At 30.1% G+C, this 19,387-nt stretch overlaps 1 protein-coding gene across 2 annotated transcripts; it reads left to right on the top strand.

The window, feature by feature from the left end:
• The first annotated feature begins 2,791 nt into the window (after positions 1-2,791).
• On the top strand, positions 2,792-18,518 carry LOC108904833 (ejaculatory bulb-specific protein 3-like). 2 transcript variants are annotated; one of them, XM_018707518.1, is made up of 3 exons: positions 2,792-2,880; positions 17,479-17,677; positions 18,213-18,518. In XM_018707518.1, exons 1-3 carry the CDS (start codon positions 2,878-2,880, stop codon positions 18,422-18,424), a joined length of 414 nt encoding a protein of 137 aa, XP_018563034.1. In that variant the 5' UTR covers positions 2,792-2,877; the 3' UTR covers positions 18,425-18,518. The 2 variants fall into 2 exon arrangements, with proteins under 2 accessions (XP_018563034.1, XP_018563033.1); XM_018707517.1 differs by lacking the exon at positions 2,792-2,880 and adding an exon at positions 15,766-15,954.
• The last annotated feature ends 869 nt before the right edge of the window (positions 18,519-19,387 follow it).

The raw sequence follows: 19,387 nt of genomic DNA, 5'->3' as shown, positions 1-19,387 counted from the left end.
AATCTTTTACATCATTAACTTTTACTTGAATGAGTTCATCGCATCTACAAGCTCCTGTGACTCCAAATATTAGTGCAACCTAAAAAATATAGAATTATTAATTTTGTAACAATAAAAAAAGTTGGAAAATGCAAGGAAATTCTAAAACATGACGTAATTTTAAGACATCTATATTTATGAGTTTTTACAACATTCTTCCAATGAGCTATCTTTATTTCCGAAAATTGTTTATTATTCTCGTAATGGATACTATAAAATAACTTGAAGTTTACAAATTATAACAAAATTTTGTATTACAAATATAAAAAGGTTAAATATATATCTACCTATAATTTAAAAAGTACATACCTTGGTTGCTAAATATTTATCATCAGGTGCTTTATTCAGGAATTCGTCAAATTCTTTTTTAGACAAAACTTTCGACTTTTTTGGTTTATAATTTTCACCTTGTCGTTTCAAAAATGTAATTAATTTTGAATATTTCTCAATATTTACATTGTGTTCTATGTTTAATTTAGATTTTACCATTGAATATTGCGCCCATAAAGTTGAACTTTTCAGTGTTCTGGATAATCTTGTAAAATATGCTATCATCACATTTTCTGAATAAATATGTGCATTATTTTCTTTTGCCCAATTTATGAATTTATCATAAGCATTTTCATAAATTTTTCTCGACTTTGTTGGTATAAGTGTTGCCACTGATGTATTTGCAATTTCCAGTAATTCTGGTGGTGTGCACTGCATTTCTTCAGACATTTTAAAAACGACCCGACGCGACATCAAATTTCAACTGACACTTAATGAAACGTCAAAGCTTCTTGAATCTTTAATTCGTTGCTAGGATACTTACCTACACATTGTTACATTTTTTTACTAGTTAAAAAATGAAAAATATTTGTACTAGTTAAACAATAGGCTGCTTCTAAAGGAGGTGTTGCACTATATAATATAAGTATTATTATACGCTTGAAGAAAAAATATTTCATTGATGGTATTATATGCTATTAAATCAACTATAATTAATATTAAATGTATCTAAAGGTTGCCAAGTATACGTCTTTCATTGAAAATACTATATAATTTTTTTCCGTGACTTGCCTGCATGTTGCAGGTTCCCATTTGATTACTTCAAGAAAAAGTGTCAACTTTCAAATTTTTCTGGGCGGCATGCAACATAATTATTTTCTATACACTGGCATAAAAGTTTCTTTTATCGAAAATAACCTCGTTTTTTCGTTTTATTATCCGATGTTTTAATCAAATGCTTTGATCCTAAATTATCTTTATCATTCTAATTTAATTGATACAGTTCATCAGGACGATAGGCACCGGTAACATCAAATATAAAGGCAACCTAAAAAGGATAAACGATGTTTAAAATTTTTACATCTAAACTTACCTTTTCATCAAGTATATATTAGGTATCTGGTGTTTGAGTAATAGTCGTTTAAAGTTGTTTATTTGACAATTTGACGTCTTTCGTTTATAGTTGTCACTTTTGACGTTTCAGGTAAAGCACGTAATTTCAGATATTTTGATATCCTCTGTACTAAGTGTTGCTCTCAACATAGATACCATAACGTAGATGTCTTCAATTTTGTGGATAAAACGGAAAAGTATGCAATTATAACATTTTCGGTTCGGTAGGTCCTATTTTTTTCAATGCAATAAGTGTTAAAACGTTTGTAAGCAAATTCGTACTTTTCCCTAGATCTGTTTGGTAATCAATTTAAAATCACATAAATGAACAATGAATAAATGAACAATGATTCTCAAGGAAACAATTTCATAAACGATTAGACTGTAAGAAATGTTAGATATGCGTTAATAAAAATTTCTTAATTCAGATTAAGTACCTAATTATTCTTTGCGGTTTCAGAAAAAATAACATGTGTACCTCGTCGTAGCAAAAGCACATTCCCGGAATCAACGCTTGTTGCATTGTCGTCCGAGAATGTATTGCTTTTACTATTAAGTACACAATATACGTACTATTTTTTAATAATATATTGCCACATTTTTTCATTTCAACGACTTTTTTCAGATTTGGTGCACTCAATGTAGATAATAACAATAATTGCCATTATTGGCATAGGTTAAATAGTTATCTGTATCCTTAAAAAGTGCCTAATCTGATATAGCGGGACTATATCCATTGAGTGAAATGTTTGAGTACATTTTCACTCAATATTGAGCATTTTGATAATTTGATACATATTTGAACTAAAACTGAGTATTATTATTGTTAATTTATTAAAACATTAATCTGTACATGAAACGAAATATCATAGAACAATGGATACAAGCTTATTCTTCATATTTGTTGTGTTTACTAAGCTTATATAAATTAACAATCTTTTGCGCAACTATCATGTGTTTAAAAATGAGATCTCATTATAACTTGCTCGCGTTTACCGACGCTTGCTGCATGGATGGAAAGGTACAAGATTAGAGAGGCCTTCAAACTCATTCAGTTGTAATAAATTCAGTTTTATAAAAAGATTATATTGTTACTAGAAGGTTATAATATATACACGACGCGAAAAAAAACGGTTACTGAAAAAAGTTTAATATTATAAACATGATTTCTCACCATTGGCTATACGGTTTCAGTCACGTATTCCCTAGTTTTTCTTAGCGGTTTATTGAAATTTGCATCTGTTTTCACATTTTATTAGGAAACTTATTGGTACCCAGTGCTGGAAAACGGTGCAGTAAGTGATAATTTTAATTAGTGTTAATTGATAATATTTTGAGTTACCGTGAACGATAAATTATTCATCATCCGACTCCGTGACTGGCGTTAGAAGATTACAGAGTTAACGGCAAATAACACATGCCTCGAGATTCTGTGTGTATTAATTCTGTTACCGCATGGTAAGTCAATATTTACTTTTATTTTTTATTAGGGAAACTTCCGTCAGCTCTAAGACAACAAAAAGTTGGTTTTTAGATCCGCCATACATTTCAAATAAATATGCTTGCTTCTGTTATTGTTGACGTAAGCATTTTTACGGCGAAATAATTATACGCCTGAAGTTAATTAGTATGTGTGCCATTACTGCTTTTTGGACATGACGTTTAAACTGCCTACATTTTTTTTTAATTATTACAGGCGATCCAGTTTAAAGACGTCAGTGTACCATATTTTTATATCTACTGTTTTTTTTTCAGTTAATATCACCAATTTCATGTACAGGGTGTCCTGACTTAAATGTATACAAACCATTACATAATAAGTATAAACTTTTTGAATATTTTTATTAGAAAATGTGAATTTAAAAAGTATAACTTCCAAAAACTACTATATGTACCAATATTTGAAAAATTTTATTCTTCACATCCTTTAAAAGCAATTTTTATAAAAAATCTGTTAATTTTTTATTTTATATACGTATTTAAAAACACTAAAAGGTCGTGGTATACTGAGAGGGGACCAATTGGAATCAGGAGACCCCTTTAATTTTTTTTTTTTTTGGACGCACGATTCAATTCTAATTTTTTTATTTTTATATAGTCAACTTCTACATATACTTGCCGATTTTTTTTAATAGTGATTTTTGTGAAAATTACTTACATTATTTTTATTAAAAATAGCTGCGACAGTAACTCCGACCATCATTTAAAACTATTACATATCTCTCGAATTTCGTCAGTTTATTATGCGGAATAATTTGTTTATACATATATAATTATGATTTACATTTAATTTTAAATAAAACTTTCTGCTTTAGTTTAAAAACCTGGGAAGTATTAGAAACATATAAAGGTTAACTTACTGACACTGACGATTATAATTTTCAAAGAACAGAGTCTGATTATAGATTTCAAATTGTGAAAATATTATACCTTTACTAAAATTATGAAAATAATTAAATAACTAGATATATTTTATTGAATATTAAAGTAGACACGTTGCGGTTAATAATAGAAAAGAATTTTAGATAAATGACACCTCTTGCAGTTCTACAAGCCTCCAATTTTTTAGTAAAATTTTCCATCACGTGTTCATATAACAGTGGTTCAATTTGAGTGATTTGCTCAATTATGTTTTCTTTCAGATGTTGAATGGTTTGAGGATTGTCAGCATAAAATTTGCTCTTCAAAAAAACCATTAAAAGAAGTCTATGGTAATAGTGATAGATCACTTGATCTTGCTGACCAATTAACATCTTCGAGAAATTATTCCATTACCAAATTCTTTTTCAAAAGGTCGATTGTTTCCGTTGATGTATGACACGTTGCACCGTCCTGTTGAAATGAAACATTCTGCAGATCAATACATTCCAATTCACCCCATAAAAAGTTATTAATCATCGTTCATTCACAGTAACAATGTCTCTAGCTTCATTTTCGAAGAAGTCTAAACCAATCACTTCACCAAACCAAAAACACACCATACAGTTACTTTTTTTGGGAATGCATTGATTATTCCAATATTACTCGTTGGTTTTCTTTACCCCAGATACGACAATTTTGTTTTTTACATATCTACCAATTTCAAAATGAGCTTCATCATTTCATTGCATGAGTCCAATTAAGAAATGTACGACTTAATCTACGATCAGTTGGCAATAATTCTTGTGTAACTTTTTTAAGCCCTTAATTGAGGATCTTTATGCAAAATATTGAACAAAGTGGTTTCTTTAATCCCTCAGTTACTAATTGATGGTTCTGTCGTGGCACTAACATTGACAGCTGCAATATTTTCTTGAGAATGACCATTACGACCATAAATTTCACTTCTTTGATCTTGAATTGAACCAGTTTCTTCAAATTTTTTCACAATATTTCGAATGGTGCTATTTGTTGGACAATTTGTTGTTTAACAAAGAAGACGCGTTGTTCAATAGCATATTTTTCTATATTTGTTAACCGTCATGTTTCTACTTAACAGCCGCCAAAGAACCAAAGCCATTCTAGTAAAAAAGCACAAATGGTGGCAAATTTAAAAAGTTAACTCAAATATGTACACTCTCTACAATATCTTAATATAACACTGTAATGATAAACTTGTTTATGAGGAAAAAAATATTGAAAACATAAACACAGAACAAACAACTTAGTAGGTAATTCTGTGGTTTATTTTTTCCAGTTATATTTTTCTTAGCTACGTTTAATTAACCTTCTCTTCATTCTTTTCTTGAAATAAATTCTGTTGTTTGTGCAATGCCAAAACCTTGCTGCATTAATCTAAAACAATGGGTACCTAACTGTCCGAATTTTTTTATCATTGTGTATAACTATTACATCTTGTTACAAACTAAACAAAACTGACTTAATATAATGAATTATTTTTTATACAGTGTCTCACAAATACTGCATTTTGAAAGTTTTACATACTAAAGTAAATACTAAGTATAATCTATCGAAATTAAATTTTGGCGTTTATCTAATGATACTCCAGATTTTTGGCAGTGCAAAATGAAGTGGCAGAGATCTACTGCAATAAATAGGACCATATTCATTAGTCATCAAAATCCTGAATTAATTGAGAATTGTTTAAATAATCTGAAAAAAGTGTATGAAAAATCAAGGACGAACAATTTTTATGAACTATAAATATAATCACTTTATTTATTATCATATTACTAATTAGGATATAAGGTAAAATTAAGCGACAGGTACTTTCAATATAAACAGAACAGTTTTAATTACTTACTTAATTGTTAATATTCGCAAACGACAGAAGAAAACTGCATTCACGTTTATATTGATGAAATTAACATAAATTTATGAATCCAAAAATACCATAATATAAAGCATACTCCTCGGGAAAAAAAGTTCACATCAAAATCTCTGAATTGTGATGCTCTATTGTTTTTTTTAATTAAAAAATAGATTTTTTTTGTGGAAAATTAGCTTTCAAAGTAAATTTTATTTTTTTAGTATGTTCAAAAACGCAGTTGAAACGGAATTTAATATTTTCACGTGATGACCCTGTATATACACCCTGTACATCAGTTACTGTTTTCTCTAACTGTATAAAAGTCTAATATACCTTTATACGAAATTATATGAGTTCTGACAAGTAGTTCAAAAGTACCTAAATTTAGAACAAATAGGACCAAAAATAAAATAAAATTTAAATATCCCACAGCTTGGCCCAGGTTCTTGGTTAGCGGATAATGAGTTTTTATTTAAATTAAATCATGGACGACAAGTACTGTTTTTATTTTTTTCTGCCTCTTGACATGTTCACCTCAATAACATTGACCAGGATGGTCGCTGATTCACGATTCTTATACTCACTTATATTCCGTGAATACCAGATTTACCACTTAGTGTCCTAGACATTATTACACATCATGCGACTTAAGATTGTAAACATTAACCTCGTTGAACAAAAAAGCAGATTTTAAATACGTTAAGATAGTAAATACAGAAAAATAATAGTTAGCTACCTGACAATCCAAAAATTATATTCCTTAAATATTATAAATTCGTCCTTTTTTCTATTCGTAAAGGAAAAATATAGAAAAATAATAAATATTATTCTTTTCAGAATTTTTAATTACTCATTTCGAAGAAAAAATCATACAGGGTATTAAAATAATAGGTTAAAAAATTTAAACTCAAGGAATACTAAAAAATAAAAAAAAAAGTTGATATGAACCTGTATCTGAAAAGGCTTCGTTTTCGAGGTACAGGGTATTAAACCGAGTCACCATATTAATTCAAATTTGGTAAAGCTTATTATCTCATAAGTCCCCACGATTTAAATATGACGGAGATAATAACAATTTTAATTTTATGAGTATACCCAAATGTTGTCAAACATTTAATAACAGGACTTAACGCAAAATTACATTGAAATAATTTACCAAATTACTAAATTGGTAACAAGTAACCAATGTAATAACGTTTTCCTTATTTACAACTCGCGTGATCTTCGTACCCATTAATTTTACTGCTTAGACATGCTCAATTTAAGAAAATAAAATAGCAATTCACATTATATTTATTATGACGTTGGAAGACAAAGGTTGGTTTGCATTTCTGTTGCTAATTTAAAAATTATTAGATTGTTGTCGTACAGGTATTGACGTCAGAAAACAGATTCTTCGACAGGATAGGGATTATTTTTCATTTCATTATGCAACTGTAAAAAAATGTAGGTACGTCAATAGCAATTGTTATAAACAAGCTGAATGAGTACCTATGGGTTCACTCTTTAAGTGTCCCCATAGAAAAAAGTCTAAGGGCGTTAGATCTGGCGATCTAAGAGGTCGCTCAATTGAACCTCTGTCCTATCCAGTGATTAGGAAAGTTCTGATTAAGAAAATCACGCACACTTGCGGCATATTGTGGTGGAGCACCATCCTGCTAAAACTACACATCCTCTTCTGACAAAGCGTTGTCATTTTCCAGTACTTCCACAATCATCGGGTAGGCATTCGTTCTAGTAGATTCAGATGCATGTTTCCATCCAGATTTTCCGGTAGCCAGAAAGGCCCTATGAGGCTATACTCGGCCAAATTTTCAATTTCCTCGGATGCTGCGTATGAGTTTCATGAAAAATGCGTGGACTTTAGATAGATAGATAGATATTTATTAGTGTTAGTACACAACAGGTGTTTACACACGTCAAAAAAATACTTATAGTAGTAATATAAAATCATTATGAAAAAAAATATATATAATACATATACAGCACAGTACACACGCGAATAACAGTGTTGACACGTAACTAGTTCATAATTTAAAAAACAAAGAAAATAGTAATAAAACAATACAAGTACAAGCAATAAATGGTTGTCAAATGTTAAAATAAAATGTTTGTAAGAAGACAACAAAACAAACAGGAAATGAGTGATGTAGTAAGAAAAAAAAAACTGAAACAATGCAACTGAAGTGTGCGAAGCTACGTCTAAGATAGTCATATTAGGGTGAGATCACTTTTTAAAAATTCTTGCGTAGTATAAAATGCGTTGGTTAATAGAAAGTGTTTTATTTTTCTTTTAAATAAAGTAGGGTTGAGATGACGTACTGAAACTGGTAATGCATTAAAAAACTGGATGTCTAGATATGATGTGCCATTACGTGTTTTACTTAAGCGATGAAAGTTTAAGTTTATGTCATTTTTATTTCTAGTATTAGGTGGATTTGGCTACGGACAGTAAACGACTCTTCATTTTCTTTTACGTACAAAAGGCACTGGAGTATGTAAGTACATGGTAATGTTAAAATACCAAGTTTCTTAAACTGTGCTCTGCAGTCATCTCTGAATTTTAAACCCGAGATTATGCGAATGGCTTTTCTTTGAGTAGCAAAAACGGTATCAGCTGAAGGTGAATGACCCCAAATCAGGATTGCATAGGATATTTGGGAGCGAATAAGGCTATGATAAGCAGTAATTAACGTTTTTTGAGATACTTTGCTAATCAAGTTGAGGATTAAATAAATACCCTTGGAGATCTTATTACAGAGGTAGTGGGCGTGCCTGTCCCATTGCAATTTCGGATCCAAATATATTCCCAGAAATATTACTGCATCAGGATTGTTTACATCGTCTATTTCACGCAAGCTTAACATTAATTTTTCGGTCTTAGATGCGTTTAGGCATAAGTTATTTGAAGTAAACCAATGTAATGCGTCATTCTCGATTATTGGAATGTCCACCGTCAGATCATCCAAAACATTATTGGCTATGGATAAGTTTGTGTCGTCAGCGAAAAGAATCGCGAACACGTCGTTTCTCACAGATTTTGGGATTTTAATCACTCCAGTAGCAGCAATTATGGCGATTGGCTCGACCATCAGTTGGAACGTACATTCATCGGAAAAATAGATTGAGTACAAACAATTTGGATTCCTTCGAGCACGATCACTCATTTTTTCACAGAACTGCAAGCGGCGATCAGGATCGTCTTCATTAATTTTTTGTACCAAATTAATTTTGTATGGGTGATACTTATGAATTTTTAAGATTCGGCGGCAACTAGATACAGAAATTTCTTAAGTACCTGTGCATGTTGATGCAACCGATCCAGTTTCTGATAATTCATTTTTATCTTATCGAGAAATTGTTGAAAAATGTCAGAAAACGCCCGAAATGCTTCGAAACGTTCGTTCGGAAGTGGAGCAAAGATTTTATTATTGTATGGATGCGGAGGTTATTTAAGTGATGATTTTATTGTCATATCCAAACCAAAATTCAAAAAATCGTCGTGAGCAGAATTGAATAAAACTTAAAATGAGGTGTAACTCAATATAGGGTCATATTAAAGTTTGAGGGCATTTTACACCTCTGCCTTCCAAAACCCCAAAACTTACGCCATCATGTGTCCCCCTTGAAAAGAAAATCGACGTGTTTCAGGATTTTTTTATTTGTTTTTCCGATATTTTCCAGGTTGGAAGTTTTAACTGGAACACCCTGTATACATATATCACGTATGATATACATACAATAACTACATTGACACAGATCTATCTACTTCTAGATATCAGGACGTCAATCATAAGATATGTATTTCTTCTGCCCCACAATTACAATCAATCTGTTCAGGTAATGTTTCCCTTTAAATAAATAAATAATCAATCAATAAAATTAAAAGAAACGGGCAAAACAAACGAACAATCAAAACAAACAAACAAAAACCAAAACGAGCGATAAAAACAAAACCTATGAAACAAAGAACATTCAAAACAAGTAAATGAAGAAATGAATACATCAATAAATATTGAGGTTAGAAGAAAGCGAAATACTTAATTCCTCAAATGTCCTGGTCAAGAGGATGGTATCCTAGGGCACAAAGTTTAAGAAAGCTAATCCACATGGATAGGCCTTACTACCATCCTCCCCAGAACAAGGTATCGTCAACATTTAAATACATTGTGCACACATGATCTACGGAGAATGTTCAGACGAGGAACAAGATCATTTACGATCACTTGTCAGTTTAAATTGATGCACTTAAAGAAGTATTAAGTCGTCAGTAGTATACTTTAAAATATAGAAAAGAAAGGAATATATAAGAATGCACATATCAGACAGGTCTTCTTTCGATAACGTAATATTAATACCGTCCATAAGACTTCGCCGAAAATAAAATCAACCTTTTTCAAAATGAGCTTCAAGAACGATGTACTGCAAGTCCCAGTGTACCTGCGACGCAAAATATATGTTTTATAAAAAAGTAATGAAATCTAAAAAAATTTAACTAATTTCATGTAAGACAAGCTCTTAGAATTACTTGGAATTTGGAAACGTCTCATTCGTAAAAATCGGAAACCGAAAGTGGCCAGAGATTGCAAACCTTGTACTGGAACACACAGCAAATATAAATACCGACCCGACGACTTAATATCCAGTTCCCGAGTTTCGTCTCAAAATGAGTGTGACACTTATATTTCTCGAACCGAAACGAAAGATTATTTTTTCAAACTAATTTTTTTTATTTTTTTTTCGAATCATGAAGGTTTTTTGATGATGTATAATGGATTATTGTTAAGAAAACATTTTAACTTAAAAAATTGAATAAAAACTGAAAAATGTTTATCAAAAACCCATAATTACGACTTGTAGAGAATAATTTGCAGTTTTCAAAACCCTGCTTGGATTTTCAGTTATTATCCGAGTAATTAATTGCCAAAGTCAAAAATGATTTTTTTTTGCTTTAATCGTCGATAAATCAACGACAAATAGTCGTACAAGGCTCCGGAACCGCTCAAAGTGAAGAGAATTAAATTATCTAAAAGAACTTTAGAATGAAATTACCAAAAAATTTTTTTTAAGTCCATAAGCCTTTTTAACAAAAGCAATAATTTACAAATTGTTTTTTCCGTTCATTTTCTTATAACTCGAAAACTGCTGATGCTAAAAAAATTTAAACTACAGATCTGAAAACTAGACACTTGAAGCTTCAATTTCATTTTTTTTATTCTCTCTACGACCATTTCCCTCCAAGTTACAGCTCTGTGAAAATCACCCGAAATTTTGAAATTTTTTTAATATCCCTTAATTTCTCTACCGATTGTATACTTTAATGATCAATGCCTAATGGTACAAAACACTGTTATGTACCTATTGGTAGCCCTACCAGTCTGTAGATACTATGAAAGCCCTAGGCGCAATAAACTTCCTTTCAATTAATAATTTTGTGTGAAACAACTACTCCGCGAAGTAGTTGTTTCTCATAAAATTATTAGTTTTTCAACCAGTGTAGTATAATAGTAATAAAGGAATCATATCAACTACTGCTGAAATGTGTTTTTAATTTCAATAACAAATAAATAATAATATTATTAATAATAATAATAATAATAATGATAATAATAATCTTTATTATGCTTATAAGATATTACAAAATAATATACAGCATTAGTCAACACTTGGAGATAGAACACCTAGAAACTAAAGAGAGAAAAAAGAGAAAAAAAGAAAAAAGACATAAAAGAAAAAAACTAACTTAGCAAAAGTATTCGGACATAGAATAAAAACATTTAACTGACAAATACAATCTTAACTTTCGTTTGAACTGGGCAATTTTTTACACTTTTTTATTACGTATGGCAAATGATTAAATATTTTGGGTCCTAAGTAATTTGGCCCTTTACCTACAATTGATAATTTTGTGAAAGGTATACGTATTTCATTATTTTGTCGGGTATTAATATTGTGAACATCTCTATTCAAACAAAATTTATTTACATTTTTAAAAACATACATCGACATTTCAAATATAAATAACGATGCCACAGTTAAAATTTTATGTTCCCTGAAGGTAGGTCTACATGACTGCAAGTTTCCGAGTCCAACAATAATACGCAATATGCGTTTTTGCAAAATAAAAACAGACTTCGCCGAGGTTGAGTCACCCCAAAAACAAATACCATACCGCAATCGACTATCAATTGGGGCATAATATAAATTAATTAATTGCTGCCTTTCTAAGATCCCACTCATATTCCTAAACAGAAAACAATTAGATGATATAGTTGAAACAAGCATATTACAATGAGTTGTCCAATTAAGTTTCTCATCAAGATATATGCCCAAAAAGTTAGCACTCGTCTTACAATTGCCCATGTCACAATTATTTATAGAAAGTGTCAGATCATCGCAACTCCTTTGTGCAGTACGAAGCCTTACTATCTGGGTTTTGTCAATATTAAAATATAAATTATATCCACAAAACCATCTACATAACAGTTCCAGGGTTCTATTTATGTTTGCATTCAGATCATCAATATTTCTATTTGAAAACAACAAAGTCAAATCATCGGCATACATGGTGAAAAAGGTATAATTTAAAACTGACTCCACTGAATTGACGTACAAAATAAAAAGTATAGGGCCAAGAACTGATCCCTGTGGCACCCTCATTTCCACAAGTAATTTGTTGGAATTTATTCCATTAACATACTTTGAATTTACATTATCAATAGATACATACTGTTGACGATGTTTTACAAAATCAGACACCCATTGCAACGGTTGCCCTCTTATGCCATAATCCTGCAGCTTATCGAGCAACACATCATGATTGATGCAGTCGAATGCTGAGGTCACAAAATATTTCAGCAGGACACTCGTCCGCATCAAAGTGTTGCAGCACCTCATTACAGAATGAGTGTATTGCAGTTGTTGTAGATAACCCGCGACGAAAACCAAATTGCTTATCATTTATGATCCGAAATCGATCCAAAAAAGGCATTAAACGGCAAACAAAAGCATACTCGAAAATTTTTGACATTTTTGACATTATAAAATAAATGTATTCAAAATAAATCCTGTTTATCGCATATGTAGATATAGACTAAGATGGTGCTCCAAGGTAGATAATCTATCAGTATAGTAAATTTTCCTGTATGTATATGTATAACTACGCAAGTTGTTTTTTTTTTAACTCATTGATATTGTTAGAGTATGTTATAATAGTTTTAGTAAAATTTGTCCCTGAGATGTTTGTTAGCATGTGTATGACGAGATTAGAGTACCTAATGAAGATAATATAGTCAATTACTTTTGGCATAATTCACCTGTACTTATGAAGTAGGTAATTTTCTTGAAAAAAATTATGTATTCATATATTTAAAAATAGAAATTACTTCAATACAATTGATTTAAAAAGAGAATAACTACAGCTTTTACCTTTTTTTTATTTATATTTTTTGGTAAAATATGTAGGAAGTAATTTTTTCCTAAAATCTACATCTCGAACGAATAAAATTTCTGTTAGGTATATCACGAAATTTTCAAAAATTCTTGATTTCAGCCATAAAATAATCAAAATAAAAAACTGACAAATTTTGAAGTGTTAAGTTAAAAATGATTTACTACTCACTACTACTGAGTTTTATAAAAACTTAAAACTATTTTCTATACTTACTTCATTCTGAAATGTTTTTAACATTTTATAATAATTCAAAATAAAGTTGACACAAATTTAATTTGAATACCTGTATCTCATAAATTGTTCGTCATAGTATTTTATATTCCGATTTTTGTCACATGATAGAATTAAATACCTATGTGAGACAATAAATCTAGTTTTTTCCATTTTGAAATACCCAATCAAAACTTATACGTGCAATTTATTATGACAGTGATGAAGAACATACCAAGCCAATAATATTTATATAATATGCATAGAAAACGATAAGTATTTTATTGAACGAATATACGAGTTACAATATTGATATTATATAATTTTCGAAGTAGATATTTGGAATTGAGAGTGTTGTTGCTAATAATTTAATTTGACAGTATTCTCCGAAATTATATTACTGTAACTTTTTTCTTAGAAATAATAACCGGAATTAAGTTCTCTTATCCAATTTCTAAAGTGTTCAGCGGCGTCGAAATTATGTGTTTCTTAGAGACGGTATCTTCCAGCAACTCTTCTACTGGTGTACAGAGTTATATATCAACTTTGCGAATTTCTACCCTTAATACTAAATACCTAATAAATGTTTTTTTTTTTCATTCAGAAAAGAGTGTCAAAACGAAGTAAAATTTAAATATTACTATTTTATATTAGTCCGCCATCATTTGGTATGCACTGTTCAATTCGTCTCCTTTTATTTCTATTAACTCGCCTCAACTGATGTGTTATTTGTCGACATGCTTGTTTAATTCTGTTACATAAATTTTTCTGTTCTGGGGCCTACTTTATTTTTCACAGTTGCCCATAAAAAAATCAAGAGGCGTCAAGTCTGGAGCTCTTAACGGCCACTCAACTAACGGACTGTTGTGACCTATCCATTCCTCAGGAAATTCTCATTCAACGAATGACGTACTATTACCGCATCATTGGTGCTCCATCTAGTTGAAAGTAGGGGTCTGTTTTACATGAAGGAAAAGTGCATGTACTGAATTCCATAAATCATTATTTAAAAAATTCAAAAAAAATCTCTGCGTTTAGAAGGGCCCGATTATTTGATCACATAAAATCCCGCAGAACACATTAATTTTTTTAAATAAGATTTATGTAATAAAATTAGACATGTATGTCGACAAATAACACCATCAGTTGAGGAGAGTTGTTAGAAATAGGAGGAGACGAATTGAACAGCAGATATGATGGTGAGCTAATAGAAAACAGTAATATTTAAATATTATTTCGTTGTGAAACTCATTTCTGATAAGATAGAGAGCACCCTATATAAGTGAAATCAATGAAACTGCATAAATATACCTTCGGTTAATAAAGTTATGGAAAAATACCTTAAAAATATTTTCCACTGTTAATACAGGACCCTCTGCAATGAGAGAAATTTTTCAAAGTTTGCACCTATTTTGTCAATACCCTGTAAAAGCTATAATAATGAAACTTTGTATTTAGAGTTTTGAGTTGTTATCAAATCGAAAATGCTATCCATTTATTTCTTAAAAAAATGTCTAATATGTTTTTTAATTTTTGAGGGTCTTCTCTTAATGATATTAGGCCGTAGAAAAGATCACATGTCAACAAATATTACATCAAAAAGTAGGCCTTTTTGAGTACTATTACATACAAAAAAATAATTTAGAAAATTGGCCAACGCCATCCTAAAGACGGAGGTATTCCGACTTTAAATGAAACACACTGTATATTACATTTTTCTTCATTGGAATAACGCAAAGCCATTTTGATGATTTTAAAACAAGTGTCACTCTAATTGTCAACAATTAACTCTATGCTTTAAATTCAATATGGCGCCCATAAAAAAAAATAAAGTTGATGTTTTCTCGCAACCAACACGTCGCAATGAAAATCTAGGTATATAGTGAAATTGATTTCAGGCAGTTCCAGGTTTTTTTTCACTTCATATGCATATAATAGGTATGCATTGAATATGCCACTGTAAATTTTAATTTAAATTCAAAACATTGAACAATTTGTAATTTTTTAATTAATCTAACTTGACCTATCATCGTAAAAGTAAGTTTACAGATTCTGTCGGAGCTGTTAACAAAAAATTTAAATTATTTTATCTTCTGGAATGATTCTGAATGCTGCGGTTTGCAGCTCTATACGTTTTTAATTAAATTTCTTGAATAGCAATTATGTTATCAATTACCATTAAATTTATTTTGTTGGCTGTCTAGAAAAGGTTTATTACTTGAGAAAATTTTTCCGCACCTTCAAACAATTTATGGCATCATTAAAAATAACGCATTGGGTTTTCCTTAAAAAAAAAGTACTTGAGCATGCAAGACAATTAATTTTACGAAAAAAATATATTTACAGCTTACCACAATGCTTCCAAACTTCTAAATATATTACATCCATATGACCACCTTGTCGGTCTATACGTACCTAACTATCATCTTTCAGTTCAGGGACAATTCGGATAAGTTTCCATAAAACAATTTTACATTTATTTAGCAGAGAAGTCGTGCAAGAAATTCGTTTGACATTGTCAAGAAGTAATTTCAGTTAATAGTTTGGTTCGTAATATATAAGGGTTACGTTTTAGCTTTATTTAAGTGAACTGGTCTGTACTGAAAGTTTCAAAATGCTGGTGAGTATTATATATCTTGAACAATTTTATATTTATGTCTTAATATGTTATAAGTACTGAGTTTATTTTTCTAATGTCGTATAATTAGTAAATAAATCAACATTGAATTAAAAAACTATAAGTAGTTAGTTAAAAAACAGCTTAATCTGCTTTGATCTTTGATGCTTTACTGGTTGATAGTAGTAACTGTAGACTAGGCAACACAATATACCTGCACAAAGAAATCGAAGGTTGCATTTTATTATGTTTTACTTCATTATGAAAATTGTAAAACTTTTTTTTATTCGTTTGAAATGTGCAACCCGTTTTTACAATCCCTTGAATTCCCTTTTATCTACGGAGTGTTTTATGTAATTACAATGATTTTTTTTGAAATTATTAAATAAACTCGGCCCATACAAGAATTGTATCTCTATATACGAGGTCTGTTCAGAAAATAACCGAACTCTTTGAATTACGCGCTATTGGAGATATCTACAGATACGCGGTTGGCAGCATTGCGTTGCGCATAGCCTCCTCTGCAACCACATGTTCTTGTATTGTTGATATCTTATTTCGTTTTCGGGATATCGTTATTTGAGTGTAACGTGTTTAATTGTTAGTGACGATTTTTGAAATGTGCGATTTTCTTGAACGATCCAACGTAAAATTTTGCGTGAAAATTGGGAAAACTTCCACGGAAACGTAAAAAACACTCAGACACGATCAAATTCCAGTTACATTGCTCTATATGAATTTTGTCGAATTTTAAATTTATTACAACGCTAATTATTTTTTAGAATTAAGCATAAAGAAGTTCAAAAAAGTGATAAACATTGTATTTTATGGACGTAGTGGTCAATATTTCTTAATTAATCGAACTTTTGTACAAGTTGGAGATTTTGATAACTCTTAAAATAAAGATTTTTTGTTTATTTTAATGTATTCTATCGTGTGTTAAAATTAAGGCAGTCAAACTTCTAACACCCTCTACAAAATATATAATTTTTCTATTTATAAGTGAAATGAATAATAATATGCTGATTTGAATTCCAATTTGAAACAGAATTTTACAAATAAAAAGGTCAAGATTAAAATAACTATTACCTATATCAAATCGCTAACCACATATTATTTGCTAGAGTTTAAAAAAGAGTAAAACAAACGACTCCGTTGTCTTTTAAATAGAAATTTTGCAGAAAAGTTTATCTTACATCGGCAACCTTTTACCTACATAATTTTGATGTAAGAAAAATTGAAACGTGGACTTAAGAAACAGGATTGTAGTAGCCATTTACCCTAACTTTTATTGGTGCACGCCTATAATTCAGTTGTATATTTTTTTATACCAGTCGTCTATTCCTCAAATTTTGTTTACTTTATGTAGTATTGCAACTATTCTTAAGATATAAGAACATATTACATCGGTTGATATATTATACTCATAAATAAAAAACTATAATATGTTAAATTAAATGAAGCAAGATTGAAGGTGATATTCTGTGATTAACTATAACTTGCTAATACATTTATTGTTTGTTTCAGAAAATGATCATTTATTTTTTAGTGGCTGTAGGACTGACTGCATACACTACATCCACTGTGACGGAAAGAACCAAATACACAACCAAATACGACAACATAGATTTAGATGAAATCATTCACAATGAAAGGCTTTTGAAGAATTACGTGGACTGCCTACTTGAAAAAGGAAGATGTACCCCAGATGGACTAGAACTTAAAAGCAAGTATTTACTATAACCCTGCCATTACTGGTCCCATTAAATAAAAGAAAACAAATTGTATTTGAAAATATTGGATGCATTTATTATATATATTTTTATTTATTTACAAATTTGAACGAGCTTTTTTTATTAGTGAGATTTTTTGAAAGCATTTCCAAAATATGTCACAATAATTTATTAATTTGAAATCATAACCAACTTCGATCGTTTTTATAGTGCAAAAATTAAAAATTAAGGATTAAGCGTAAAAAAGTACCCATAATCAAAATAAAAACAATTGCATCAATGGTATCTCTCACTGAAAATTCAATTTTGGTGTCAGTTTTTCACTAAGTTGGATATTTTACAAGGAATTGTCAAACAAAATTAATAATCTCTTCTGCATCAAGATTGTTTGACTTTATCTTCATCAATTCATATTGATGAATTACTCATGTAAAATATCTATTTATTAATGCATATCACGTGTAAATAAATGAAATAAACAGTTATATGTGCCATCTCATCAATTTTGTTGTTTCTTTTCTTCTCTAGAGAATATGCCTGATGCTATAGAAACGGACTGCAGCAAATGTAGTGAGAAACAAAAGGAAGGGTCTGAAATAATTATCAGATATCTAATCGACAACAAGCCTGAATATTGGAGTCCTTTACAGGAAAAGTACGATCCTACAGGAAGCTATAAGAAGCGCTATTTGGATGCGAAGAAGACCGAGGTCAATGTTGAACCTATTGTTAAATCGTAATTGAATTGTTAAATAGAACTTAATGTATATTGTCATTTCAAGTAATATCAGTCAAAATAAATTTCAAAAGATGTACCTATGTACGTCAGAAATAGATATTTCATTCACTGACACCGACGTCACACTTTGGATGTACGTGCAGATTCTTGGCAAATACCGAAGTATTTGCTTTCCTCTCAGGTCTATTCTAACATATGATGAATGTATTTATAGGTTTCCAGAAGAAATGAATATTCTGTTTTTATTTCTGTTAAACCTAACCTTCATGAGTGAATATGATTAGGTGCACTATTAGAATCTTTAATAACATTTAATCTATTCTACAACACCCTTATGACTCAAAGTGACATGTTATCTGTTAAAAGTGATTTTATTGCAGTTGGTATTTTCTTGTCAAAACTATTACATACTTCAGTGCTGTCAGGAGAATATAGATTTGTTTGATCATTCATTTTGATAATTTTTTAGATTATGTAGAATAAGTTGCAAAGTTCATTAACTTTTGGAATGAGACAGATTCTTCACATTTTTGTAGTTATTCACATAATATTCTACTCTCTTTATCTCTTTTGCCTCCCTAATTGGGAAAAATAGGATATGATTTAATATATCATAGATATTCACAAACTCCATATCAATCTTGACATTATTTCTGTAACTCAAGTTCAAAATTTGAAAAATGAGTTGATATTAAAAATTAATACACGAGGGTGATCTACATATAGTCCTTGACAGTTTTGGAGTAAAAGTTAACTAGGTACTCTTATATAATCCTAGTCGGTAAATCGGGCTTCGTAGATCCATACTTAAATTACCAAAAGTTCACATGTCCAAACCGTTTTTTAGATAAAATCCAAACTAAGATTATAATGGTGGTAATATTTTGGTGATAAGTTGATTTTATTCCCATTTATGCTTACTACGGAAAATTTATCGTACCTATATAATTTCTTGTTTTTAATA

The sequence above is a fragment of the Anoplophora glabripennis genome, unplaced genomic scaffold, assembly GCF_000390285.2.
Source record: "Anoplophora glabripennis isolate ALB-LARVAE unplaced genomic scaffold, Agla_2.0 scaffold104, whole genome shotgun sequence".
NCBI classification, from domain to species: domain Eukaryota; kingdom Metazoa; phylum Arthropoda; class Insecta; order Coleoptera; family Cerambycidae; genus Anoplophora; species Anoplophora glabripennis.
This window is presented reverse-complemented; position numbering and strand designations above follow the sequence as displayed.

What these genes read in the sequence shown, in the direction of transcription:
- LOC108904833 (XM_018707517.1), top strand. An exon ending in AGATGGACTAGAACTTAAAA is followed by an intron (nt 17,678 to 18,212) that starts GCAAGTATTTAC and finishes TTTCTTCTCTAG; the next exon opens with AGAATATGCCTGATGCTATA.